The 24770-nt window shown below is 39.3% G+C and overlaps 1 protein-coding gene across 2 annotated transcripts; it reads left to right on the top strand.

The window, feature by feature from the left end:
* The first annotated feature begins 14847 nt into the window (after positions 1 to 14847).
* On the top strand, positions 14848 to 20035 carry LOC129148590 (endogenous retrovirus group K member 7 Env polyprotein-like). Of its 2 annotated transcripts, XM_054713958.1 has the most exons (3): positions 14848 to 15348; positions 17810 to 17848; positions 17939 to 20035. In XM_054713958.1, the coding sequence occupies exons 2-3, from the start codon at positions 17841 to 17843 to the stop codon at positions 18918 to 18920; spliced, it is 990 nt and encodes a 329-aa protein (XP_054569933.1). In that variant the 5' UTR covers positions 14848 to 15348; positions 17810 to 17840; the 3' UTR covers positions 18921 to 20035. The 2 variants fall into 2 exon arrangements, with proteins under 2 accessions (XP_054569933.1, XP_054569932.1); XM_054713957.1 differs by lacking the exon at positions 14848 to 15348 and having other exon boundaries at positions 17699 to 17848.
* Positions 20036 to 24770: the final 4735 nt, after the last annotated feature.

Here is a 24770-nt window from a genome sequence, read left to right as displayed (position 1 = left end):
AAAAAGACCTAAGCACAAATAAAGAAAAAAATAAATTTTTCAATAAATGGTCTGGGTCAATTAGATATACATAAGCAAAAAGAAATAAAATTTGACTCTAAGACCACATATATAAATTAATGTAAATTGGATTGGGGATTAAAAATAAAAGTAAATAAATCTTCTAAAGTTTAATATAAGAAAATATATATTTGACCTTGGGGTAGAAAAGCATTTATCAAATAGAAATACTAAAAACATTAATCATGAAAAGTAAGATTAAAAATTGCACTTCTCTTTATCAACAGCTATCATTAAGAGAATAAAAACGTGTTAGAGGGATTAGCTCATGCTTTTACAGAAATCATCCTATATAATAAAAGCCTAATATGCAAATCAACTGAACAGTGGAAAGACCAGTGGAACGACTGGTCACTATGATGCACACTGACCACCAGGGGACAGATGCTGAACACAGGAGCTGCCCCCAGCCTGCAGGCCCTAGACCAGCCAATGTGGGTGCCAGTGGGGACCCCTTGATCGCCCTGCTGGTCACCCCACAGATGGGCCCTGATTACCCATGCATCGGGCCTCTAGTATTGCAATATAAACCTATCAAATCAATATTTAATGTACCTTAAACTTACACACTCTTGTATGTCTAATACAAAATTTTAAAATAAGGAGAAATCAGCCCTGAGTGGTTTGGCTCAGTGGATAGAACTTCGGCCTGTGGACTGAAGGGTCCCGGGTTAGATTCCAGTCAAGGGCATGTACCTTGGTTTCAGGTACATCCCCAGTAGGGGGTGTGCAGGAGGCAGCTGATTGATGTCTCTCTCATGGATGTTTCTAACTCTCTCTCCTTCTCCCTTCCTCTCTGTAAAAAATTAATAAAATATATTTTAAAAAAGGAAAAATCAGAAAAAAAGGCAAGCAACAAAATGGGAGAATTCATATAACTGACAACACCATTGCAGTTGTTACTCTATAATTTAATGGCATAAAACTTCATTTTAATATACTAATGTATTTGGTTGTTAGAAATTTAGAAGTGACACAGTGGAGATGGCTTGTACCTGATGCTCAAAGTCTGAGTCCTCAGCTGAGAAGATTCAAAGGCAGAGCATGACTCAATGGCTGGGGGCTACACTCATGTGCCTGGTGCCTTGACTGGGGCTACATGTCCTAAATACAATCTCTCTGTGCTGACAGATATACTATATAGCATCATCAAGGTGGTAGAACTTTTTTTTTTTTAAGTTTTTTTAGTTGATTTTAGAGAGAGAGAAAGGGAGTGGGAAAGAGAGATAGAAACATCAATGTTGATAGAGAATCATTAATTGGCTGCCTCCTGCACACCCCCTACTGGGGACTGAGCCTGCAACCCTACAACCCAGTCATGTGCCTTGACCAAGAATCAAACCAGTAACCTCTTGGATCATGGGCTGGCGCTCAACCACTGAGCCAAACCAGGTGGGCTAGAACTTCTTATATGATGGCTTAGGGCTCATAGGCTTGCATGGTAGCACAAATGCTCCAGCATACATATTGGAACCTATATTATTATTTACTAGTGGCCTGGTGCACGAAAGTCGTGCACAGAGTGGGGGTTCCCTCAGCCCAGCCTGCACCCTCTCCAATTGGGGACATCCCTCTCACAATCTGGGATGGCTGGCTCCTAACCGCTCACCTGCCTGCCTGCCTGATCACCCCTAACTGCTTCTGCCTGCCTGCCTGATTGCCCCTAACCCCTCTGCCTGCCTGGCTGATCACCCCTAACCTCTCTGCCTTCCTGCCTGATCACCCCTAAGTGCCTCTGCCTGCCTGCCTGATCACTCTTAACTGCCCTTTCCTGCTGGCCTGATCTTGCCCCCAAAGGCCCTCTCCTGCCAACCTGATCTGCCTCTGCCTGCCTGATTACTCCTAACTGCCCTCCCCCGCTGGACTGATCACGCCCTCAACTACCCTCCTCTGCTGGCCAATTTGGTTCTGATAGGTCGGTTTCTATGACAGTCAGCTTAAAAAGCTCCGCCTCCTTGGCAGCCATTGGCTCCTCACAGTTCACCCAGATTTGGTTCTAATTGGTTGGTTTCTATGCCAGTCAGTGTTTCTGGGCTTATCAATGGGGCCTGATCAGAAAGGTAGGGCTAATCAGCCCGGAGAGAAATGGAGGCAGGGCTGCTGGCCAGACCCGGAGAGAAAGAGAGAGGCAAGTGCTGATCAACAGCTGCCACAGAGGCTACAGATCAGACCCTGCTTCTTTCTTCAGGCCTCTCTCTGGGCCTGATTCACAGCCCTCTCAGCAGTCAGTGCTGGGTCACCACGCCTGCAGCCACAGCAGTCAGTGCTGGGTCGCCACGGCAGCCCAATGCAGACTGCAGGACTGACTTCGGTTGATGGAACCTCTGGTTATTGTGGATATGACAGACCCAGGGTTTTTATATATTAGGATAACCTAGCCTCAGTGGTCACATAGTATTATTTTTTACCATGTTTTATTGATCAAAGCAATTATAAGCTCACCCATAATCAAGGGTATAAAACAAAGATCTCACTTCAAAGTAGGAGAAATGTCAATATATTTTGTGGCCATCTATTTAAACTACCAGACTCATATATAGAATACATAAAATGCTCCTGTATATCATTATTATGAAAACAGACAATCTAAGGAGAAAAAAAAGAAAAGGAAATAGCCCAGAGCTTTTAAATTATAAGAGAGTAAATTACTATCATACTTTATATGAGCTCGCTCTATTAACCTACTTCTATATTCAGATATTTTTAAAAAGATATTAGACAATACATAATTTTAAAGTGCTAATAGAGGATATTTGTACATGCTGGATGTTAAAATAGATAGAATTTGAAAAGGTGGGAAAAGGGAAATGATTTAATATCTAACCTCTCCTCCCAGGTAAAGATGGGTCTTTGCAGCTATGATCTGTGCTTGGGAATTAAGGTTGAGCAAGTATTAATAATGATAATATAAAAACACAAAACTATTAAGCCATCTAACCAGTCTTCATTTAATGATTTTTCCTTCTGGAGAAAGCCCCATTTTCTGGCAAATGCCCATATATACAGTTTTAGCAGAAGCAGTCATGTCCACATAACACAACTCTCCTATGGTATAGATGACATATTAAAAGTGGGCACAATGTTTAAGCTAGGATAATCATCTCTTCCTCCAGTTTGACCGATTGGCTATTCTGAATTGATCTGTGTGTCATCTTTCTTTGTCTGGATGAGAAACCAGCAATCTCACAAGCTACTGTCAGCCGTATTTTTCATTCTGTGGATTCACAAGCAGAGAAAGTTATCCTGAAAAGATGGAAAATAATGAACTAGGTGCAAAAAATGAAACAAAAAATGAAAGATATAGAAAGAAAATTGAGAGTCATCAAACCCCTAAGCCTATCTTTTTCTTCATCACAGGACACTTCCCAGCTTTGTTAAACCCCTACCTGAGTGATGACCATCAATATGTTAAGAAATCACAAGTGATGGCGAGGATGTGGAGAAAAGGGAACCTAGGTAGGAATGCAGAATGGTGGAGCCACTTTGAAAAACAGTACGGAGTGTCCTCAAACAATTAAAAATTGAACTGCTTTTGACCCAGTGATCCCACTTCTGGGAATATGTTCTAAGAACCCCAAAGCAGCAATTAGAAAGGATATATGCACCCCTATGGTCATAGCAGCATTATTTACAATAGCTAAGACCTAAACAAACCAAGGGCCTATTAGTAGAGGAGTGGATTAAAGAAAGCTGTGATACATGTACACAATGGAATACTACACAGCTGCAAAAAAAAAAAAAAAAAAAAAAAAAAGAAAGAAAGAAAGAAAGAAAGAAAGAAAGAAAGAAAGAAAACCTTCTTTGTGACAGCATAGATGGACCTAGAGATTATTATGCTAAGCTAAATCATCCAGTCAGAGAAAGATAAATACCATATGATCTCACATGTGGAATATTTTTAAAAAATAATAATAACCTGACGAACAAAATAGAACCAGAGGTGTGGATACATGGAAACTGGTGAATGTCAGAGGAAAGGTAGTTGGGAGGGTCTGGATAAAAAAAAAAAAAAAAAAAAAAAAAAAAGGTGAAGAGGTTAGCCAAAGAACATATATGCATAGTCCATAGACACAGACAACAGTGTGGTGAAGGCCAGGGGCATGTGGAATGGGGGTTGGGTGGAGGTGGGCAAAGAGGGGGGAAATGCAGGACATCTGTAATAGTGTCAACAATAAAAAATGCGTTGTATAATACATCATCCTTTTTGTTTAACTGGGTTTGTGAATACAAACCAAATAAATCTGACTAATGTAAGAACAAAGGAGAACTGAAGATTTAGTGAAAGGCAATAATAGGCTCAATGGAAAAGCAAACTGATAACATTTATTGAGGATTTTCTTTATACCAGATGTTACTTCATTTAGTCCTCCCAAAGGATCATACATATAAGTAATCCTATCTATAAAGAGGTATTGTGCAAATTGGCTGCCACGCTGTCACAAAGATGGAGGCTCCCATAGCCACAAGATGGCAGCACCCAGTCCCCTCAGCCCTGGCAGAGTCCCACAGTCCTTTTGGTCCAGCTGGGGGCGGGGGGCGGCAGGCACACAGTGCAGCCTTACTCGCCCTCTGCCCCCCAGCCACCCAGGACTGGCCCAAGGTGCTGGCAAGCCTCGGACACCGGCTGCCTAGCCAATGCCCAAGGTGCAGGCAAGCCTTGGATGGTGGCTGCCCAGCCGCCTAGGGCCACCTGAGGCTCAGGTAACCAGGGCGGGCCAAGGCTCGCAATGCCAGCAGTGGCAGCAGCAGAGGTGTGATGGGGGCATCACCTTCCCCTGATCGCTGAGTCACCTCCCACACCTGCGGGCTCCTGGACTGTGAGAGGGGGCAGGCCAGGCTAAGGGACCACCCCCCATTCCAGTGCATGAATTTTCATGCACCAGGCCTCTAGTATCCTATATTAGAGAAGAAAAAAAAAAAAAAAAAAACCTGACACTTAGAGAACCTAAGTAATATACCCAATTTTGCACTAGACAATAGATGATCTAAACGACAATCCTAAGTTAGGCTGTAAAGCCTTTGCTTTTCCCTTGTATGTTCTATTCATCAAATCCAGAAGACTAAATAATATGCAAGAACTAGATTTGAAATGAATGGCGGAGTAAGTTATAGCCTGGAGAGATTCTTGGATCCAAACATACACTTTATAGAGGAGCTGTGAACATGCCTTGGGGCAGTAGAAGCTATTAAGCAAGGCAAATCTGATTAGATGTTTTTGTTTTTGTTTTAATCCTTTCCAAAAATATGTGTGTGTTTTAAAATTGATTTGAGGAAGAGAGAAAAAGAGAGAGAGAGAGAGAGAGAGAGAGAGAGAGAGAGAGAGAGAGAGAAGAGAAAATTTTCAATTGGTTGCCTCTTGTATACACCCCAACCAGGGATTTGAACCTGCAATCTAGGTATGTGTCCTAACCAGGAATTAAACCCTCAACCTTTAGTTGTACTGGACAACACTCCAACCAACTGAGTCACCCAGCCAAGGCCTCACTAAATATTTGAAATCAATGCTTCCAAAATTATTTTTAGTCAGGGAAAACAACTAATTCAGCCTATTACCATGTTTGGGAGTGGGGTGGGATAAGGAATTATGATGTATCAAGTTACAATTTTTAAAATTTTGTATGCATTTGGAAATAGGGGTATTGTGAATTCATATTTTAACTTCAACCTATATATAGCTTAAAGTCTAATACTTAAATAATTATAAGCCAGTATTTTTTATTATATCAATATATGCATCACTAATACTATGGGATTAATGAATCCACTCCCAACAAGCTAAATTAAATAGTATGGAGCTAAATTAACACAGATTTCTAAATAATTTTTTTTCCAATTGAAAATGAAAACTGTGAGGAAACTACATTGATATTATATCTGTAACAACCAATACTGTTCTGAACATTTCAACTGTCTGTTTCACATGAAGTAGAAGCTTTACAATGTTGAAGCATGTAGCATTATTAGTAAAATAAATAACACATATGTGTCCCAGCAAACTATAGTAAATTTCTTATTTTTACTTAGATATTCAAATTACAGTGATTCTGAATAACTCAACAACTTTATGGTAACTTTTAGAATGTTGAAAATAAGAGAAAATAGCTGTATGAGTAGACATCATTCATCCAAAAGATACAAATAAAGGACATATTTGGGGGAATATTCCACAGGCTATCATATGCTGATAAGTAAATCTTGGTGTGAAATTCAAGTACTGCTATTTCAGATGTAAAAATCATCATGACTAAAGCATGAGGTGGAAATAAACATGAAGATGGACTAACTAAAGTAGACACTATATATTGGAAATGAGTGGGAAACTGTAGTCAAACAAGCTTTGATTTGAAGCACTGGGCTTTGAGAAGCATTGAAAGTTCTTAATCAGAAAAGTGATGAGATGGAATTTGTGTTAAGGAGATTTGTGGAGGCAGCAGAGTGTAGGCTGGATAGGTATAGGGCACAGTTGAGGCACTGAAACCCACATGGAAAGCCTTCCCAGGAATTGGCCACTCTATGCAAACTACCTGGGCTATAGTAATACACATGGCCTGGAGGGGAATGATTGAATGTGACTGACCTGATAAAAATAAAAGAGGGAAAATAAAATGAAAGAGTCAAAATCTAGCAGAGAGGGAGAACAATGGTTTTACTTATATGAACAAAACTAGAGGTCTGGTGCATGAAATTCATGTATGGGGGGTGTCCCTTAGCCTGGCCTGTACGCTCTCCAATCTGGGATCCTTTGGGGGATTTCTGACTACTGGCAGTCGGACATCCCTCTCACAATCTGGGACCCCTGGCTCCTAACCGCTCACCTGCCTGCCTGCCTGATTGCCCCTAACTGCTTCTGCCTGCCAGCCTGATTGCCCCCTAATTGCTCCCCTGCCAGCCCGATCACCCACAACTGCCCTCCCCTGCTGCGACCCGCCTCCTCCTCTGTGACCTGCCTCCTCCATGCAGCATGGAGCCGCAAGACCCCCAGGCCTCACTGCACAGAGCAGCCGCTGGGCCCCACCTCTGCTGTGCACACAGCCATCTTGTGGTGGCCATCATGTGGTGGCCATCTTTGTGGTGGCCATCTTGTGGTAACCATCTTTGAGACGGCCATCTTGTGATGATGTAGTGCATGAGGGCGCAAGAACCACTTAGGCTTTTATTAGTATAGATAAGTGACTACAGGTGGAATCCTGCTTCCAGAGAAAATGTTAAATTTGAGGTAACAATAGAAATTCGCATAAATGTATGTTTTAAGCTAGTGGAATAAGTAACTAAATGAGGACAAGGGTAAAGTTCAAGGTTGAAGATGTAGATTAGAGAATTTTAGATTAAAATAGACATGTTAAGTGAATCCCTGGAGAGAAAATATATCAGTAAATTGAGTATATAGAAAGAATAGATTTGAGCACATGGGAAACTTCATTGTTAGTAGGTAGAAGAAAAGAAGGCATCTTATAAAATAGAACAGGAAGGAAAGACCACAGTTAGGAAGAGAAAGGAGAAAGGATATCCATGCAAAAGCCAAAAGAGGGAAGTATTTCAAAAGAAAGGCACATGGTCACTGATGGCAAATGTTAGAGTTCAAAGGAAAATAAAACCTGGGGAACAACACTGCATAGGCAGAAAACATAAGGCCATTTTTAATATCTTCCAAGTGAAACATCTGAGCAAAATGTGGACACAGGAGGCTATGGAGGCAGAGGTGTAGATTCAAGGATGGTTGAAGGGGTTGGCAGGAGAGAGAAACCATCTAAACAGGCATTAGAAAGGTGGAGCTCTACCAAGCAAAAGCTGTATTAAGAAAAGTTACCTTCTAAACTGCAACTGAAGGAAGTTATTTCTTAATGATTCTATGCAATGTCCAATTTTGTCTATTAGAGTTTTAATAAAAGAATTGATAAGAAGCATCTTGACATTTCAGAGTTTGTAAACTAATGTTTTTCCTTTAAGGCAAAATGAAAATATTAACTGCTGGAGAAGACATTCTTCCATGGCATATTTAGTAAAATGGTAGCGTATTAAAAGCTTCATTAATCTATGCATCCAACCATTCTGCAGAGTCTGTCTCAGATTTTGTCATTCTGAATAAAGGCATCTGTTAATTTCTGCCATTACTGAGCCATTTTATATTTGTGATAAAAAGATTTCAGCTTACTGGTTTTAACCAATTTCTCAAATTTAACCAGGGTACAATGTATGCTCATCTAAACTCACATCATGCTACTGTGTCCTTATATTTGTTTCATCTTTAAATTATGCTTTTAATATTTCTTTACTGGATCCCAAGTGTTGTTAATGACAATATTCATTAATATTATATTTAGGGGTGTCTTATTAGAAGCTCAATGCATGATGCTCCAGTTTGACAGTGGCCTATCAAAGGTTCCTAGAAGGGCTATTTTAAATTATTTTCAGTGCTATAATTCAAAGGCCTGTCACTTCTTTCAAATCAGCATGGTTACTTTCTTTCTGTTAATTCTGTTAGACCTGCATTTCATTTATTCATTTGGATTTCATTATTGCACTGGGGAGAAAATGAACTTATTTGGCCTGATTTGTTTGCCTCGAACATATTTGGCTTCATGGTGATAGCAGATGGGTATAAAAATACATGCATGTATACACTTTGCCTCTCTTCTTGGCAAGTGAATTCGTTCACAACATTTTCTGTAGCGCATCTCACATTTAATGTCACAGAAGGGATTCATCTTTTGGCAGTGAACATTAGTAGCCTGAAGAAAGGGGGTCATAAATTCCATTTTCATTTTTTATTAAAATCATACTATGTCAGGGTGTAATTTTCTTTTCTTTTTTTTTTTTTGATGCAGTATAATTTATTCAGTGACCTTGGACCATGTTCCTTTGCTAATCTAAAATGTTGAATCAGTGTACTAAAGATTTCTGCAACTGCACACACTTTCCTCTAAGATAAGACCTTCCAAAGCTCAGTTTCTAGCTGGATACTCTTTGACAGGAAGAAAAATACCGGTGAATTTTAATGGGAAAAGCAGAGGCCACCGTGAAGTTTTTTAAAGTGAAAGAAAATCTGTGAGTTACATAAAAAAATTAATGTTTATTTTTTACTTTTTATGAGTCTACTCTCTTCAGACTATTATCTAGTAAAACCTCATTTAATATCTTTAGTTTCTCAAGTTTCAACCATTGCTCATCTTGATGTATTTAATTCCTGGACAAGCATGAAGAAAAAACATTAAGGGCAATCCTATATAATAAAAGCCTAGTATGCAACTTGTCCCCTCGACCAGGAGTTCGACCACTTGCTATGAAGTGTGCAGAACCACAGGGGGCAGTGCAGAACATGGCGGGCTTTGGCGACACAGTGCTGGCAGGGGGCAGCAGTGGAGGTTCTGCCAGCCCTGAGGGTCTCAATGAGAGTGGGACCACAACGGGATGGTGGAGCAGGTGAGCAGGTGGCACCAGGCCAAGGCGGGTGCGGGAGGGGCCTGATCACCCTGCTGATCACCCCGCAAATGCCAAACAGAAGCAGCAGCAGGGGGTGGGGTTGCCACCTGGCTCCATGACATTTAGGGAGCTGGCCAGGTGCCTGATGACTCAGTCGGAGGGGGCAGCATGGAGACCCGGGGGCCCAGGTGTTGCCCAGGGCCCAGAGGTCAGCTGAGACCTGCCCTTCCATGCCAGACACTCACCCTTTGATCACTGGCCAGGCCTAGGGACCACATCCATGCACAAATTTCCTGCACTGGGCCTTTAGTGTATAAATAAATTAATTAAACCTACTGGTTTCAGTTAATAGTCTTAGTATTCTTTCTAAATAAAGGTTTAACCATAACTAATTACTTTTTTCTAAACCCGCTCATTTATGGACATGGGTTTTGATGTAAAATAGTCTGAAAATGTAGAGAAAAAGCATTCACTTTGGTGGCTGATAGTGATGGTTGCCTAATGGTTCCAAATTGTGCCCAATGGTCCACTTCTAGCACAGGCTTGCTAGCCCTATCCCTTTCTGCCATGTCCAGCCTGCTTCACTGCAAAGTTCAACCACCTTCTGTCAGTATCCTGCTTTGTTTCATGTCCATCTCATCTATTTGGCAAAACCCCAAACCCAGATTAATTCTTCATCCAGCTTTCCCTTCTAATCTCAAGCAACTGATCTCTGATGGAGAAAATCATGCTATACCATGCATCCATAGTTTCACTAGGAAAATAAACTAACGACCTAAAATTAGATATTTGTATGGGTATATGTTTCAAAAACTATGTTATTTTTTTTTAAACCGTAGGTCAAACTTTTAGTAGACTGTATAATTAATTGATAGTTAAGAGATGCATTTTTATTTTTAGCAAAATTATAAGGAATAGAAAACAGAAATCAGACTGCCTTAATGTAGTAAACCAAAGTACTATTTCCTAAAATATTTTCAGTTCTGTGTGTGCATCATGGGTTATACTAGAAAATAAAATTCTTACTGTGATTCATGATCATAATAGTTTACTGATCTAGAAGTACACAGGATACTGATGAGAATGAGGAGCAACTGGAATGCTCAGACTCAGCTAGCAGAAATTCAAAGTGATTTTAGCTGCTTTGCAAGAATGGCAGTTTCTTATAAAGTTAAACATGCACTTACCAGATGACCGAGTAATTCTAAGTATTTACACAAGAAAAATTAAAACTTATGATCCCCAAAAGATTTGTACTTGAATACTCATAGGTACTTTATTAATAGTAGCTAAAATACTAAACAATCCAAATGCCCATCAGCTGATGAATTGATAAATTGTACATCCATACAGTGGCATCTCTTTCATACTTAAATATTCTAACTACTGACACATACAACAACATAGCTGAATCTGTAAATCTTTATGTTCTACGAAAGAAGCTAACCAAAACCAGAATATGTTGTATTATTCATTTATATGAAATTCTAGAGAAGGCAAAAACATAGTGACACCAAGATCCGTGTTTGCCGGGAACAGGGGTGAGGGAAAGGCTTTGTCTAAAGAAGGGCAACTTTTAGGTTAATGGAAACATTCTACATCATGATTACCATTGAGAATACAAACTGTACACATTTCTCAATACTCATCAAAATGCACAATTAAAATTAGTGAATATTACTGTATGTAAAGTATACCTCAATAAAGCTGGATTTAAAAATACTAAAAAAAAACGATATTTTTATAGATTTTTTTAGATAACTACAATATTGCTTACCTCTTAATATTAAAATATAGGTAGTATATAGTACTTTTGCTACATTTTATATTTTTCTTCTACTTCAACTCCTTAATTTATCTTTCATTTATATAAATATAAGTATACTACATTAAATTAAACCTTAACCATTTCTGAATATGCTAAATGGAAGTAATTAAATTTTTTCTTATAAGGTATTTTTTTCCCCCCTAAAAGCAAGAAAACCATTGTTTTCGCTTTTCTTTGGAGTGATGTTTTATGGGTTTCTTTATATTTGTTTTAAAAAGTTGCATGAGACAATATGAGTCAATTTAAAAATTAGTCTTCTGGTTAGAAAATATTATTAAATAGATTTCCTATAACAATTAGTTCAAAGGTTAATTTTCTAGTTATTGATCTTTTCCAGAAAGAATTTCTTTTTAATTATTTCCCCCTTTTTCCCACTGAAAATTGCTTCAACCTTTTTCTTAAAGAGTTCCTTTGAGTCTATCAATCTTCCACCCACTCCCCTTTCCATAGCAACTGATTCCAGTAGCGTCGGAACAGCTGACTAAGCAATAATCACCCTTCAGCAGGGGACAGTCTCCACAGGGGAAGATCGGATTGTACTGCAAACTGCACATTCGCTTAAGTAGGTAAAGCCGAGCAGCATCTGCCCTTGAATAAAAACATTTCTGGGAAAACAATCAACTATAACTCATAATTACAGATGGCTTGGCAAAAGTGTGGGTAAAATAAAATTAAACATCTAAGCTCTCTAATGATTTGTGCCTTAAAATGAAGTATAGGAATATACTGTATGTGTGTACCAGTTAGCTTTCCTTTCTGTGGTGCTTAGTGCGGAATCCCATAAGCACAGACTGCAATGTTGACTGCAATTGTATCAAAGTTCACACACTACAGAGTTTCATCTGCCAGTCTTAAGAAATATGCTATCTAGCACTTATGATAGAAATTTTTGATGATTTTAATATGTAGTTTATGTTCTCAGTCAATGCCTTTGTGTAACATTTTCAAAGAGTCTGTAAGAACACATATGTCCACAAAGTACTAAATAAAAATTTCTTTCTTCTAATTGCTCACACAAGCCTTAAAATGCCAGATGATGCCAAGTTGTTGAGTTATGATACTGGCAAGAAATGGCTCTTCTGGGATATGGATGCTCTCTAATGATGGGCAGGTCATCCTGGCTTATGGTTTCTGATAAACATGACTGACTCCGTCAAGATGGCACTTTTTTTTTTTTTGTATACAATAGAATCACTTCTCTTGTGTGGGTTATGTTCTAAAGTAGGGCAGATTCTTGTAAAGTCAAAATTAATTCATCCGTAAAGTACAACACAGGGTTGAGGGGATACATTCTAGTACGGTCTTTCTCACAAAAGAATGAAAAGTCTGGACAGATATCTATGCATTTAAACTATTTGTGGCAGTAATATATCATCACCTTCAAATAACTCAGTATAGTAGAGAGGTTCCTGAACATTTTACTGCATTCTCCTTAAATACCGTGCCTCCCTAACTTTAATACATTTTAATAGATATGTTTGTTGCTATGAGGAATAAATGAAACATGAAGTTCTGCTTTATAGAAAGTTACACACTAAAATCTAGGCAACCTAAGAAAAATTACACACATAGTTCTGCTCCACTGTATTTCTCTTTAATTACATGGGAGAGAAAGTAGCTTGTGCAAAAATAAAAAAAACAGCAAAGAATTTATATTATTGAATTTTCAGTCATAAATGCAGTCTTGGTCAGGTAGATGTAAAAATGAGTAAGCCCAATAGGCAGGGAGTTTTGCTACAGAATGCAGACTCTAATATAGAATCAAAAGATTTCAGAGATTTACTAAGAAGCACAACCTGGAATCATCATCACAATAATAACAATCTGTCTCTGTTTTGGTGTGTTCTGTTGTAGGATAATATATATAAAAAGACCCATTTGAGTGTTTATATATTTTCTGCAATCTTGAGTTTCAGATTTCATAAGAAAGAGGGTTTGATATGCAATAAATGTGTCTGAGTAAAGGCACATTTACAGATGCCACTGGACAGGGTCACCAAAGAAGGAGTAAGAAATGTCAAAATGGTGGACATATCACTTTCCAGTTTGATGTGTCTCTTGCATCTCATTTGTCCAAGAAGCCCCAACCTTTGGACACACTTAATGGTCAATCCATTCAATCATGGGGACTTTAAATTTTAGCTGATGGGACACTGTACACTTTAAATTGGTCCCAGATTAACTATCTATTTTGCCACTACTAGCATCAGTTTCAGCTTTTTTCCAGCTGCTGAGTAGTTTACCACTGTTCTACCAGCTTTCTAGATTTAAAATGCTCTTACCAACATTAATAATATTATTAACTTTCATTGCTATTATTTTGACATTTATTTATTATTACTACTTTATGACATAATTGTTAATTCATTGTATACTCTATAATTATTAAATATTAGCATTATATAGTATTATTAAATTATTGATATAATAAATGGATGATAACAACAATAACTGTTATTTGTTGTGATGTTGTACTGGCCTGCAGAGTAGATTTAAAGCAAAGGTGAGGTCCCAGCATTTAATAGCTGGGGGTGGAGGGTGGAGTACAGAGGTGGTGATGTGCGTAGCATGTGAGAGTGTCTCTATCTGTGTGATAGAGTGACTATGAGGAAATTATTTTCTGGACTTTAATGTCAAGTTTTTTCCACTAACTTCCTTTTCTACTCTTTTTCTAAGACATCTGGGAAGATGTTACATTGATTAGTTCCCTGATTATGTTTCTAGAGATGTTAAAATTATTTTTATCCAATTGGCTTCCAAGATATTTTTCATCTTCATCCCCAACATAAAATGACTTACTAACACATCTTCCCAGATGCCAAACTAGGTTACTGTTTTGCAATCCAAATCATCTAGTGTACGAGAAAGTGTATGTATTTCATATAATCAGCTATGGCTCATAGAAGGCTCCAGAATGCAGCTAGAATCAATACAACAATGTTATACATTTCTGACTTTAAAAATGTGTTCTCATTTCTTCTTCCAAGGGGGATATCCTTTCCTAATTTTTTTTTGCCTTGGATTCTTTAAAATTTGCTTGAAATAAACTATTTCTAAATTTATATTAAGCAACTGATTAATAAAAATAAGAGTCACATGTTTAAACTGGAAAGTAGCTGAGTAATGTTGCATTCTGAGTATCAGTATAGAATCTTATATATGGAATTATCTAGAGACTTGATCATGGTCACTTAGATGTTAAGCAATAAATTCAGGCATGGGACCTAGGTTAGGGCTATTGCTAGTATATTGTCTGCCTCTCAGAAGGTATTTTTTTTTTTTTTTACAAACAAACTGATTTTCTTTCATTTTTAACTTATTTTTAAAAATATTTTTATTGATTTCAGAGAGGAAGGGAGAGGAAAAGAGAGATAGAAACATCAATGATGAGAGAGAATCATTGATAGGCTGCTTCCTGCACACCCCCTACTGGGAATTAAGCCTGCAACCCTTGACCAGAATCGAACCTGGGACCCTTCAGTCTGCCGGCCAACATTCTAGCAACTGAGCCAAACCAACTAGGGCTCAGGATTGTGGGAAACCGTGAGAGGCAATCGGGTAAACAATCCAGTAATCTTGTTTTCCCCGCTTTACTGGGGCCCTTTGTTTCACATATTTAGGTTTGATACATAGCAGAGGGAGTAGCATAGTGGTAGGGACAAAAGTTGCAACATGTTTTCAATAGCAGGGACAAAAGCTGTAGTATGTTCTTGATATCAGGAACTAGGATAGGGAGGTTGGCGGGGAGAGAAGTATAGAGTGTACCTAGGATCCTGTGGAGGCGGGAAAAACATCTAGCCTTGGCAATGACCTTTATGCTTGTACAAGCTGTTTCTGCTTATAAAAAGAAGGTGAGAAAATAAACTCGGCGCGCAGTCTTGAACTGTTTGCCCTCCCGGGAACTAGTGTGTCTGTGTTTTTTAATCCTCACCCCCCTTTTCAGGTACCGTTCAACTGTAGTGCCGGCAGGCTCCGGCAGGTGGCGCCCGAACAGGGACCTGAACACAGGGGATTCGGTGAAGGAGCACCGCGGTAATAAGGTAAGAGAACGTTCGCAGAAGAAGTGGGACGCGGTGACAGAGCAGACGGCGGGAGAAGCTAGTGAAAATGGGACAAACTAGCAGTAGCTTATTATATGTGCACATGCTTAAGGGAATGCTTAAGGCTCGGGGTATTGATACGAGCAAAAAGAAAATAGAGCGCTTCATTATGTTTATTAAGGAAGTGTGCCCATGGTTTCCTGAAGAGGGAACTGTGTGTTTAGAAACTTGGGAACAGGTAAGAAACTTATTTCTGGTTCTGTTCTGTGGGTGCCCATCCAGGGTCTCTGGAAGGCTGGACGCAGCGCTACTTCCGAGACCAGATCCCGGTGCACGACGGTGCCCGGAGATCCTGTTGGTTGTCTTTGTCTTTGTTATTCTGTGTTATTGTGGTCTAATTGTCTTTATCATTAGAATGGGTCAGTCTGCTTCATGTTCTTCTGTCTGTACTCCCCTGCAATGTTTTTTGAAAAGTTTTCAGGAATTCAAGCGGCAAGCGGATGATTACGGAGCCTCCGTTAATGCTTTTGATTTACAGAAATTTTGTAAGCAGGAATGGCCAACTTTCCCATATCCCAGTGAGTGGAAGGGGGAGCTTGATCACCTCCCCTAGGTCAAAAACTCAGACTGTCTGATGTATAAATGTAAGTGTGAAAGTATTTGTTATCTCTTTCTATTGTTTAATTTATTTAAAGATAGGGCGGACCTGCTGTGACGGAATGCAAAAGTCTTTAGCAGCTGCTGAGACACCTTTTTCTCAGAGTCTTTTGTTCTCCGTCAGAGAGGGAATAAGCCCACTTAGATGATAAAAATTTCTGTCTATATTTGTATAAATGAAGGTTTCAGTTTACTCTGATTTGTGAATTTACTGTATTAAATTGAATTTTAAAGTTCTAAGGTTGATTTAAAAGTATCCATTTATAACATTTCAAAGAACAAAAGAACTTTTATTTACAGCTTCCTTATCTCTTTTGGTGCTCGGAGACTCCCAGCTAACAACTTCACAGGGCGGAAAGATTTACAGGCCTGTGACATCATAGTCCAACGTGGAACTGAGGCTGAAGTTACTATTAACTCTTTATAGACTCCGTTAACCATTTGTTTAACTTACTGTTTTCAGTTATTGGGATCCTCATAGAGGACATTGAGTGGTTCTTCCCTTCCAGCTTAACCTTTGACTGTGTGATTGGATTACTGAGCTTTTATCAAGGTTTTGCCTCTCCTGAAATAACGCTCGACGATAAGAAAGGGAGGCCCCCATCAGGGGACTTAGAGGCAGTGTTCCTGTTATCTGCTTAGATCCCAAGAATATAAGAATACTTATTTACTGAAATGATATAAGGACAGATGTTTGTTTGATATTTTATTGTCTGCCTGGTTATAATTATTTGTTCATATATAAAAAACAACAACAACAACACATTTAATTTGTTGAAGGCTGAGTGCTCTGACAGGTAGCAATCCCCCTGAGTGGCCACTGGGATTCTTTTTTCCCAGGGGTGTTTTCTCTCTGTCAGAGGGGGAATCGGCCTGCCTAACAACATTTCTGTCTATATTTATTAATTTAAAGATATAAAGTTATAACAATTGTAGTCCAAAGAGATTTAAAGCAGGGACCACATTCTAAAATTAACTATAAGAAGAAAGCTAGAGCTGGCAAAGTCACCAAGTCTGCCCAGCAAGCTCAAAACCTAAATGAATCTTATTTCTGACACCTGCCACCACCCAGTCTTAATCAGTAGTGGAGGAACAGTATCAGAACTGTTTGTCTCAATTGGCCATTAAGTTTGATGTGATTAATGTACATTGTAAAACCTTTCAAAGAAAAGGAAATATTTTTACCTACTCTTGGTTTTATCACTGAAGGTCTAGTTATATTTTCTTGAAAAAGTACATTTAAAGTATAGTCATAAATGTTAATCTAAGAAATTCTGGCTGTTTAGTTTTTAGGATTCATTAAAGGATTAAAGTTTCAAAAAATAAGGAATACTAAGTAGAAGGTCTGAGGCATGGTTATGCATTTTTAAAGGACATAGAAAGAAGGTTTAAAGGCTAATTTAGAAGTGTCTCAATAGAAGGTTGTGTAGGTATAAGAAGGAGAAGAGATATGTTGTAAAGAAAGCAAATAATACAAGCCAGTAAACATTGTATTGCCCATTGCTTGAAATGCTTTGCCACCATGGGGCAGCCCAAATGTATCAAAACAGACAATAGACCAGGGTATACTGGTAAGAATTTCCAGGTATTTTGCAGTCAACTAGGAATCAGTCTAAAAACAGGAATTCCCTATAACCCTCAAGGACAGGGGATAATAGAGAGAGCCAATGGGACTCTTAAAACTCAATTGCAAAAAATAAAAGAGGGGGAGCTATACTCTAGGTCAGCACATAACTATTTACATCATGCTCTCTTTATCCTTAATTTTTTAACTTTTGATGCTCATGGACAATCTGCTGCTCAGAGATTGTGGGGAGCCAGTAGTTCCCGCACTTATGCTCAGGTGCGCTGGAAAGATCCCCTAACAGGACAGTGGTATGGGCCCGATCCTGTATTAATCTGGGGGCGAGGCCATGTCTGTGTTTTCCCACAGGACGCCGAGGGGCCGCGCTGGTTACCAGAGAGGCTGGTTCGCCACGCAACAGTCCAGACATCCGAGAGGGAGGACCAGGACCCAACAGGAGGGTCAGATAACGATACTGCTCCAGCATGAAGCGTGGGGTGGTGTTGCTCGTTCTTCTAGCCTGGTGCTACCATCTGATATACGAGAGCATTCAGTACCTTGGGAACGGTGCTACACCAATCAAGCTGTTGCCTTCCCGATCCAGGGCACCAACTCATCCATCATCAACTGGTCCGTCTTCAACAAGACCAGTTGGACTCAAGGACTCTATGAGGGACTCTGGAGCGTGGCTGGCGGTCCAATCCAGCTACTACTCTGGAAATTGGCTACTGCTCTGAGCACGGTCACAGCCGTGGTGACCTATCCGTCTAGTGATAAGAATAAGAACTGGACTGCGAGCAGCTGGACAGTTAATGTGACTGCCTGTGTGCCAGAGCCTTATGCCTTGCTAGTGGGGAAGGTGAATATTTCCCATCAAAGTCAGACCTTTAATGTTACTTGTGTAAATTGCCTGTTAACCAATTGTATTGCTAATGTACCTTGGGGAGAACAGGTGGTTGTTCTCCACCAGCCTGCCTTTGTAATGGTCCCGGTAAATCTCTCTGAGCCCTGGTATAATGATCATTCCCTCCAGGTGTGGAGGGAGGTGACCTCAGCCCTCAGCAGACCCCGGAGGTTCATTAGGTTGCTGATAGCCGGTGTCACGGCCTTGATAACCCTAATTGCCACGGCTGCAGCTGCTGCTGCGGCCCTTACCCAAGAGGTACAAACAGCTCATTTTGTCAATGATTTATCCAAAAATGTTAGCACAGCCTTAGGGACACAAGAGGCGATTAATAGAAAGATTGAGGAGAAGCTCAATGCTTTATATGACATGGTTATGTACCTGGGGGAAGAGATAGATGGGTTAAAGGTAAGGAACAAATTACAATGCCATGCTAACTATCAATAGATATGTGTTACGCCTCAGCCATACAACCAGTCCGTACATGGCTGGAATAAGGTAAAGGCTCATTTGTCAGGGATCTGGCACAATGCTAACGAATCCATAGACCTACTGAAATTACATGAGGAGATCCTAGGTCTGCAAAGTACAGACCCCCTTAAGGTAGATGCGGCAGAAACCGCCAAGGACTTTTTAAATCAGCTTATGCGCATGGTCCCCTCCACCTCTGACCTTCAACATGTGGCCCTTACCGTAGCCCTAGTAGGGGCCGTGGTGGTAGGGCTAGCGTGCCTTTTGCCTTTTCTGGTACGCAGAGGAATCAGCGCTTTGACGCTTCTCCAAGCAGGCCTACATGAGGTCAAGCTCAAGGCCGGCCCACAAGGGCCTCTACATGTTGTATAGAATCATATTTTTAAGCTTGATTGCCTCCATGGGAAGCAGACAGGTAGTCAGAGTGCTGCATCTCGCCGCAAGGCGAGACTGGGTACTGGCTAGGTGCAGAGCAAAGCATCTGCAAGGGAAGGCCCTATAGTAACTGGCCGTCTCTGACTTCCTCTGAAGGTATGTCTGATTTGCATAGAGGTTGGTATCATCTAAAATAGACATAGTAAGAAAAAGGGCTCTGCCTCTCCTCCCCAAAAGATACCAAGAGCCTGAGAGTGGCTGATGAGCCACGGGAGGAATCAGACCTCTACTTCCCTAGCCAGTTAAAGCCCACCCCGGTTCTTTTATTATAAAGGAAAGGGGGAAATGTGGGAAACCGTGAGAGGCAATCGGGTAAACAATCCAGTAATCTTGTTTTCCCCGCTTTACTGGGGCCCTTTGTTTCACATATTTAGGTTTGATACATAGCAGAGGGAGTAGCATAGTGGTAGGGACAAAAGTTGCAACATGTTTTCAATAGCAGGGACAAAAGCTGTAGTATGTTCTTGATATCAGGAACTAGGATAGGGAGGTTGGCGGGGAGAGAAGTATAGAGTGTACCTAGGATCCTGTGGAGGCGGGAAAAACATCTAGCCTTGGCAATGACCTTTATGCTTGTACAAGCTGTTTCTGCTTATAAAAAGAAGGTGAGAAAATAAACTCGGCGCGCAGTCTTGAACTGTTTGCCCTCCCGGGAACTAGTGTGTCTGTGTTTTTTAATCCTCACCCCCCTTTTCAGGTACCGTTCAACTGTAGTGCCGGCAGGCTCCGGCACAGGATAGAATTTTTTGCATGACTTCAACATAGGTATAATATGATCCAAAAAGAATTGCAAATAGAATCTGTGTCATCTATTATTTAAGCCTAATTTCTAAAAAAAGAATATTCTCTTTAATTTTTCTCTATCTCTTTTAGGGAAGATTTACCGGGATTCAACATTTTTTCCTTCCTAAACACATTTTATTTCTTGAATGGTCTCTTTTCCCTTTATTTCTACTTGACCTAAATTTCTGTATTCCTTTAATTAACTTTGATTACCTTTTGGTTTCCATCTCTTGTTTGTATTTAATTTTCAGTGTTGGTATTAATTTTAAAACAAATGAGTTTGGATTCACAAGAAGTCCAACATACATAGTTTCTGCCCTGAACCTTTTTCCTGACCTTCAGCCCTACACCCATATTATTCCATAAAGTTGAATATGTCAAGAATAGCAATGAAAACCTGGCCGGTGTGGTTCAGTGGTTGAGCATAGACCTATGACCCAGGAGATCACAGGTTCGATTCCCAGTCAGGGAACATGCCCAGGTTGCAGGCTCAATTTCCTGCATGTGGGAGGCAGCCACTCAATGATTTTTCTCTCATTATTGATGTCTCTCTCTCTCTATCTCTCTCTCCCTCTCCCTTCCTCTCTAGAATCAATAAAAAATATATTTAAAGAAAAAAATAGTAATGAGAATTTTAAAGTGTTCTTGAGTAATTTAAGAAATATTTTACCTCCCATTCTTAGGTAATTCATTTTATTTCACTTAATGATAATGAAAATGATGATGACAATAGTAATTGGTGAAACTCACAATCATGAAAATAATACCAAGTAATGGTAATAGTAGTGGTAGTAGTGATGGCTGATGGTAGTTGTGGTAGAATATATTAGCACTGGTGGTAGTGGTAGTGGTAGTAGTGGTGATGGTGGTGGCTGCAAAGGTGATGGTAGTGATAATGATAGCAGTAGTAACAGGAGCAACGTCAAGCAGTTCCAGCAGCAGCAACTAATAGTTAATACTGGGCATTCAATCATGCCTTTTCAACACCTTCCTATAAACATTATTTTTATTAGATTGAGTCACATATTAACTTGCTCATATCCAACTAATTTTGAACTACTAAGTGAAATTATGTACACAAATGAGAAAGTGAGGTGTCAAGAAATTAAATAACTTATGTGAATTTCCCTGGTAAAATAATTGACAGAGTTCAAACATTGGTATATTCTATTTAAAAAAACCAAGTTCTTAAATTATTCTACATCTTAAGTTTTCATGTTTTATAAGCCATTCTACCAAGATTTTCCATTTGTATAAAGGTAAGATAAGTACAAGTTATGTCTTCCCATTTTCCAATGTTCCTTAAAGATCCCAATATTCTACAATGGGCTGCTCCCAATATGTCATACATTCAAAGAGTGTTTAGTAAAAGTTAAAGAAGGGAAAGTCCATGTCATTCATTTTATATGCTCCAGGAAACCTATTAAACAGTTTGTACAGTAAGTGGTCACAAAATTGAAGTGAATTAGATGACTGGGAGAAATGAATTGCTCTATAATATCCACCCTGTTGGAATATAGTACTGTTAATAGTCAATTAGTTGTTCCTCACATCTCAAAGAAAGCAACTAGACAGTGTTAATGACATGTAGCAAATGTTTACAGTCTGTTCTTTACATTTTGTTCTGGCAGGTAACATTGCCAAGTAATATAATCTGCTCACTTTGATATTATTTGTTTTACTTTTTAAATTAAACCTTTTTTGTTTGCTTGCTTATTTTGTTATCAGTGATGAGGTCTGAGGTTTGGAGAATTTCACAGAAGAGAACAGTTCCCAAGAGGGCAGTCTAGTTCAAGGAAAGTAAGAAAGATGAGGTCCATCTGTCCACAGCAAAGCAGTCCAGAATTAAGTCTACTTCCCCAGCTGTTAAAGGCAAATCAGCCACAGGGACATGTATAGGCAATGCAACAATTACTGTGCCTTTTTGTACCTTTGCCAAAAGATATTAATGTGTTGGATGAGTATTGATCTTTTATGATATACATCACAGCAGCATCCATAGATATGTATGATATATCCCTGTTCATTTCACACATGGGGAAACTACTACAATACAGAGTGATCAAACTCTACAGCAACCCAGGAGAGAAGTTGTGAAGAGATCTAGAAGAGCTCTTGGTCATAAAATAACAGTATACCACAGGCATGCACTCAGCTTTTCATTAATTATGTCAGTTAAAGTTGCTTTCAATGTATAGTCCCTAGGCACGGGATGGAAGTGAGGTGGGGGGGGGGGGGAAGCAGCCAGCAGGAAATGGAAAACCCTTCCAATTTGATGACTTTTCTTACAAATAAAAGAAAGTTACAATAGGAAAACTTGAAAAAAAATTATACAAACACAAAAAGCAACTTCCTTAGCTACTTATTTTCAGCCTTGTCTCTATTATTTTAGTACTGAGTCAGAAGACAGCTTCTTCCTTTACCTCCTACTTTTGTTTGGAGCCGGATACTGTCAAGGTGTTAAGAGGTGGAGGAGAGGAGAACTTACTGTTATAAAATAAGCATGTGCCCCTAAAAATCTAGCCTTTCATCACCAGGTAAAAACATATAGAAAGAGGAGTACTATCTTTAAGACAATCTAGCCTAGGGCCTCAATTTCTAGGTGATTGAAGTCTAGAAAAATTAAGCAATTGCTAATAACAATAGCTCTTTGACTCAGGATGTTATGTCCTGATAAATCAATCTTAAGTTGAAAACATCCTTAAGTCTAAAGTGGACTTGATACACCTCACCTAACAAACATCATAGCTTAGCCTAGCCTACCTTACTAGTAAATGCATTCAGAACATAATATTCAGAAAACACAAGGCACCACAGTACAGAGGAACTGTATTAAAGGGTCGCGGCATTAAAAAGGTTGAGAACCACTGCTGTAGACTATTGGTTGTTTACCCTCATGCTCTTGTGCCTAACTGGGAGCTGCTGCCCACAGCAGCTGCGCAGCATCATAAGTGAGTATCTTACTGCAAACCACTAGTCTAAGAAAAGATCAAAATTCAAAATTCAAAGTGCGGTTTCTACTGAATGTTTATCCCTTTTGCTCCATTGTAAAGTAAAAAATTCATAAGTTGAAACATCTTAAATTGGGGAACTTCTGTAGTGTGCAATATGGATAAATGCTGTACATTATACAAACATACAAAGTTGCTGGAAGTCAACCTAAGGAATTATTTAAGTCCATAGATCAGAAAAGGGTACAGGGACACAAAAATACACCATTCAGCCCAGTTCTGCCTCTGTCAAAACCAGAAAGGATTGTTTCTTGAAAATCATGGTAGTAGTTAGTTCTAATAGGCACCAACCTCTGAAGGATGTGTTTTATTCTTAAGTCACAACAGATAAATCAGCATGTTTTAAACCTAATTAAATGTATGACTTCCCTACTTTGTGAAGTAGTCAAGTGTTTATGACTGGTTTCTTAAGAACTAGAAACCAGGTGAACAAAGATGAATAATCAATCCTTAGTCCCTAATTCCTTAGTCTCAAGGGATTCATTCTGGGATTTGGAGACAGATTGTTAAAATATAGTGAATGTGGGAGCTAAGAAGAGAGCAATAACCTAAGGGCCAGGTTAGAAAAGCTGTAGAACAGCATGTCCTTGTTCTTAAAATCATCGGTTACAAACTTCAAGAAGCTAGTACTAGCATTGGCTAGTTTGGACCTACCTTCTCCCTAGAGATGCCCTTATTACTTAATAAGCAGTCATTTATCCCCATTCAACTTTCCTAGTACTTTTTAAAACATATTTTTTATTGATTTCAGAAATGAAGGGGGAGGAAGAGAGAGATAGAAATAGTTGCCTCCTGCATGCCACATACTGGGGATTGAGACTGCATGCGGGCATGTGCCCTGACTGACTTGAAATCCGAGCCATGACTTGATTCATAGGTCAAAGCTCAACCACTGAGCCACACCAGCCAGGATACTCTCCTAGTCTTTAAAATCAACCTAACATATCTGAAAATGCCAATTCTGGAGAGGCAGAGCTTCCCTTTCAGAATGCCTGCCTGTTCTCTTACTGGGCCTTGTAGAGGTGAGTATAGTTAAATTTCTCCCAAGAGAGCTGCATACCCTTATAATAAGAATGAGAAAAACAATTTTTTTCTCTCTTGTAAGATTTCAGAAGGGCCTAATTGCACTCATTTAGTAAGTGGTAAGATTTTTTCCTAAACATATTCACAGTGAGTCTAAGACAGGTGTGTAAGACATATAATTATGAGTAAATCTGACCTTATTTTAACTAGTCTTTTGATTACCTGTTTGTTTTCCTTCACTGAACCCTCACACTAAACCATACAGGCAGGATGGGGACATAAAACATACTCAAAATATAGGCCCCCTATTTTACATATGCTCTGTAGAAAAAGCGGTGGAGAATAGAATGACAAATTCACAAATAATCCATTCAAATGTTGGAATATTGAATGCACCATGATTGGCATTCTATCTAGTCTAAAGACTTTTAGTTCCAAATTCCAGTGACTTTTACCAAAAGAAATCAATTCACAAAATGCTCAATGACTTCTCAGAACGCGTGCAACTCTGTCACAAAGCCCCACTGGCAGAAAGGTCACCTGCAACAGGCAGCATGCAAAAGTCTGCTTTTGT

This window comes from Eptesicus fuscus, chromosome 3 (genome assembly GCF_027574615.1).
Source record: "Eptesicus fuscus isolate TK198812 chromosome 3, DD_ASM_mEF_20220401, whole genome shotgun sequence".
In the NCBI taxonomy this organism is placed as follows: Eukaryota; Metazoa; Chordata; class Mammalia; order Chiroptera; family Vespertilionidae; genus Eptesicus; species Eptesicus fuscus.
Note: the sequence above shows the minus strand (reverse complement) of the source record. Positions and strands in the feature narration are given on the sequence as shown.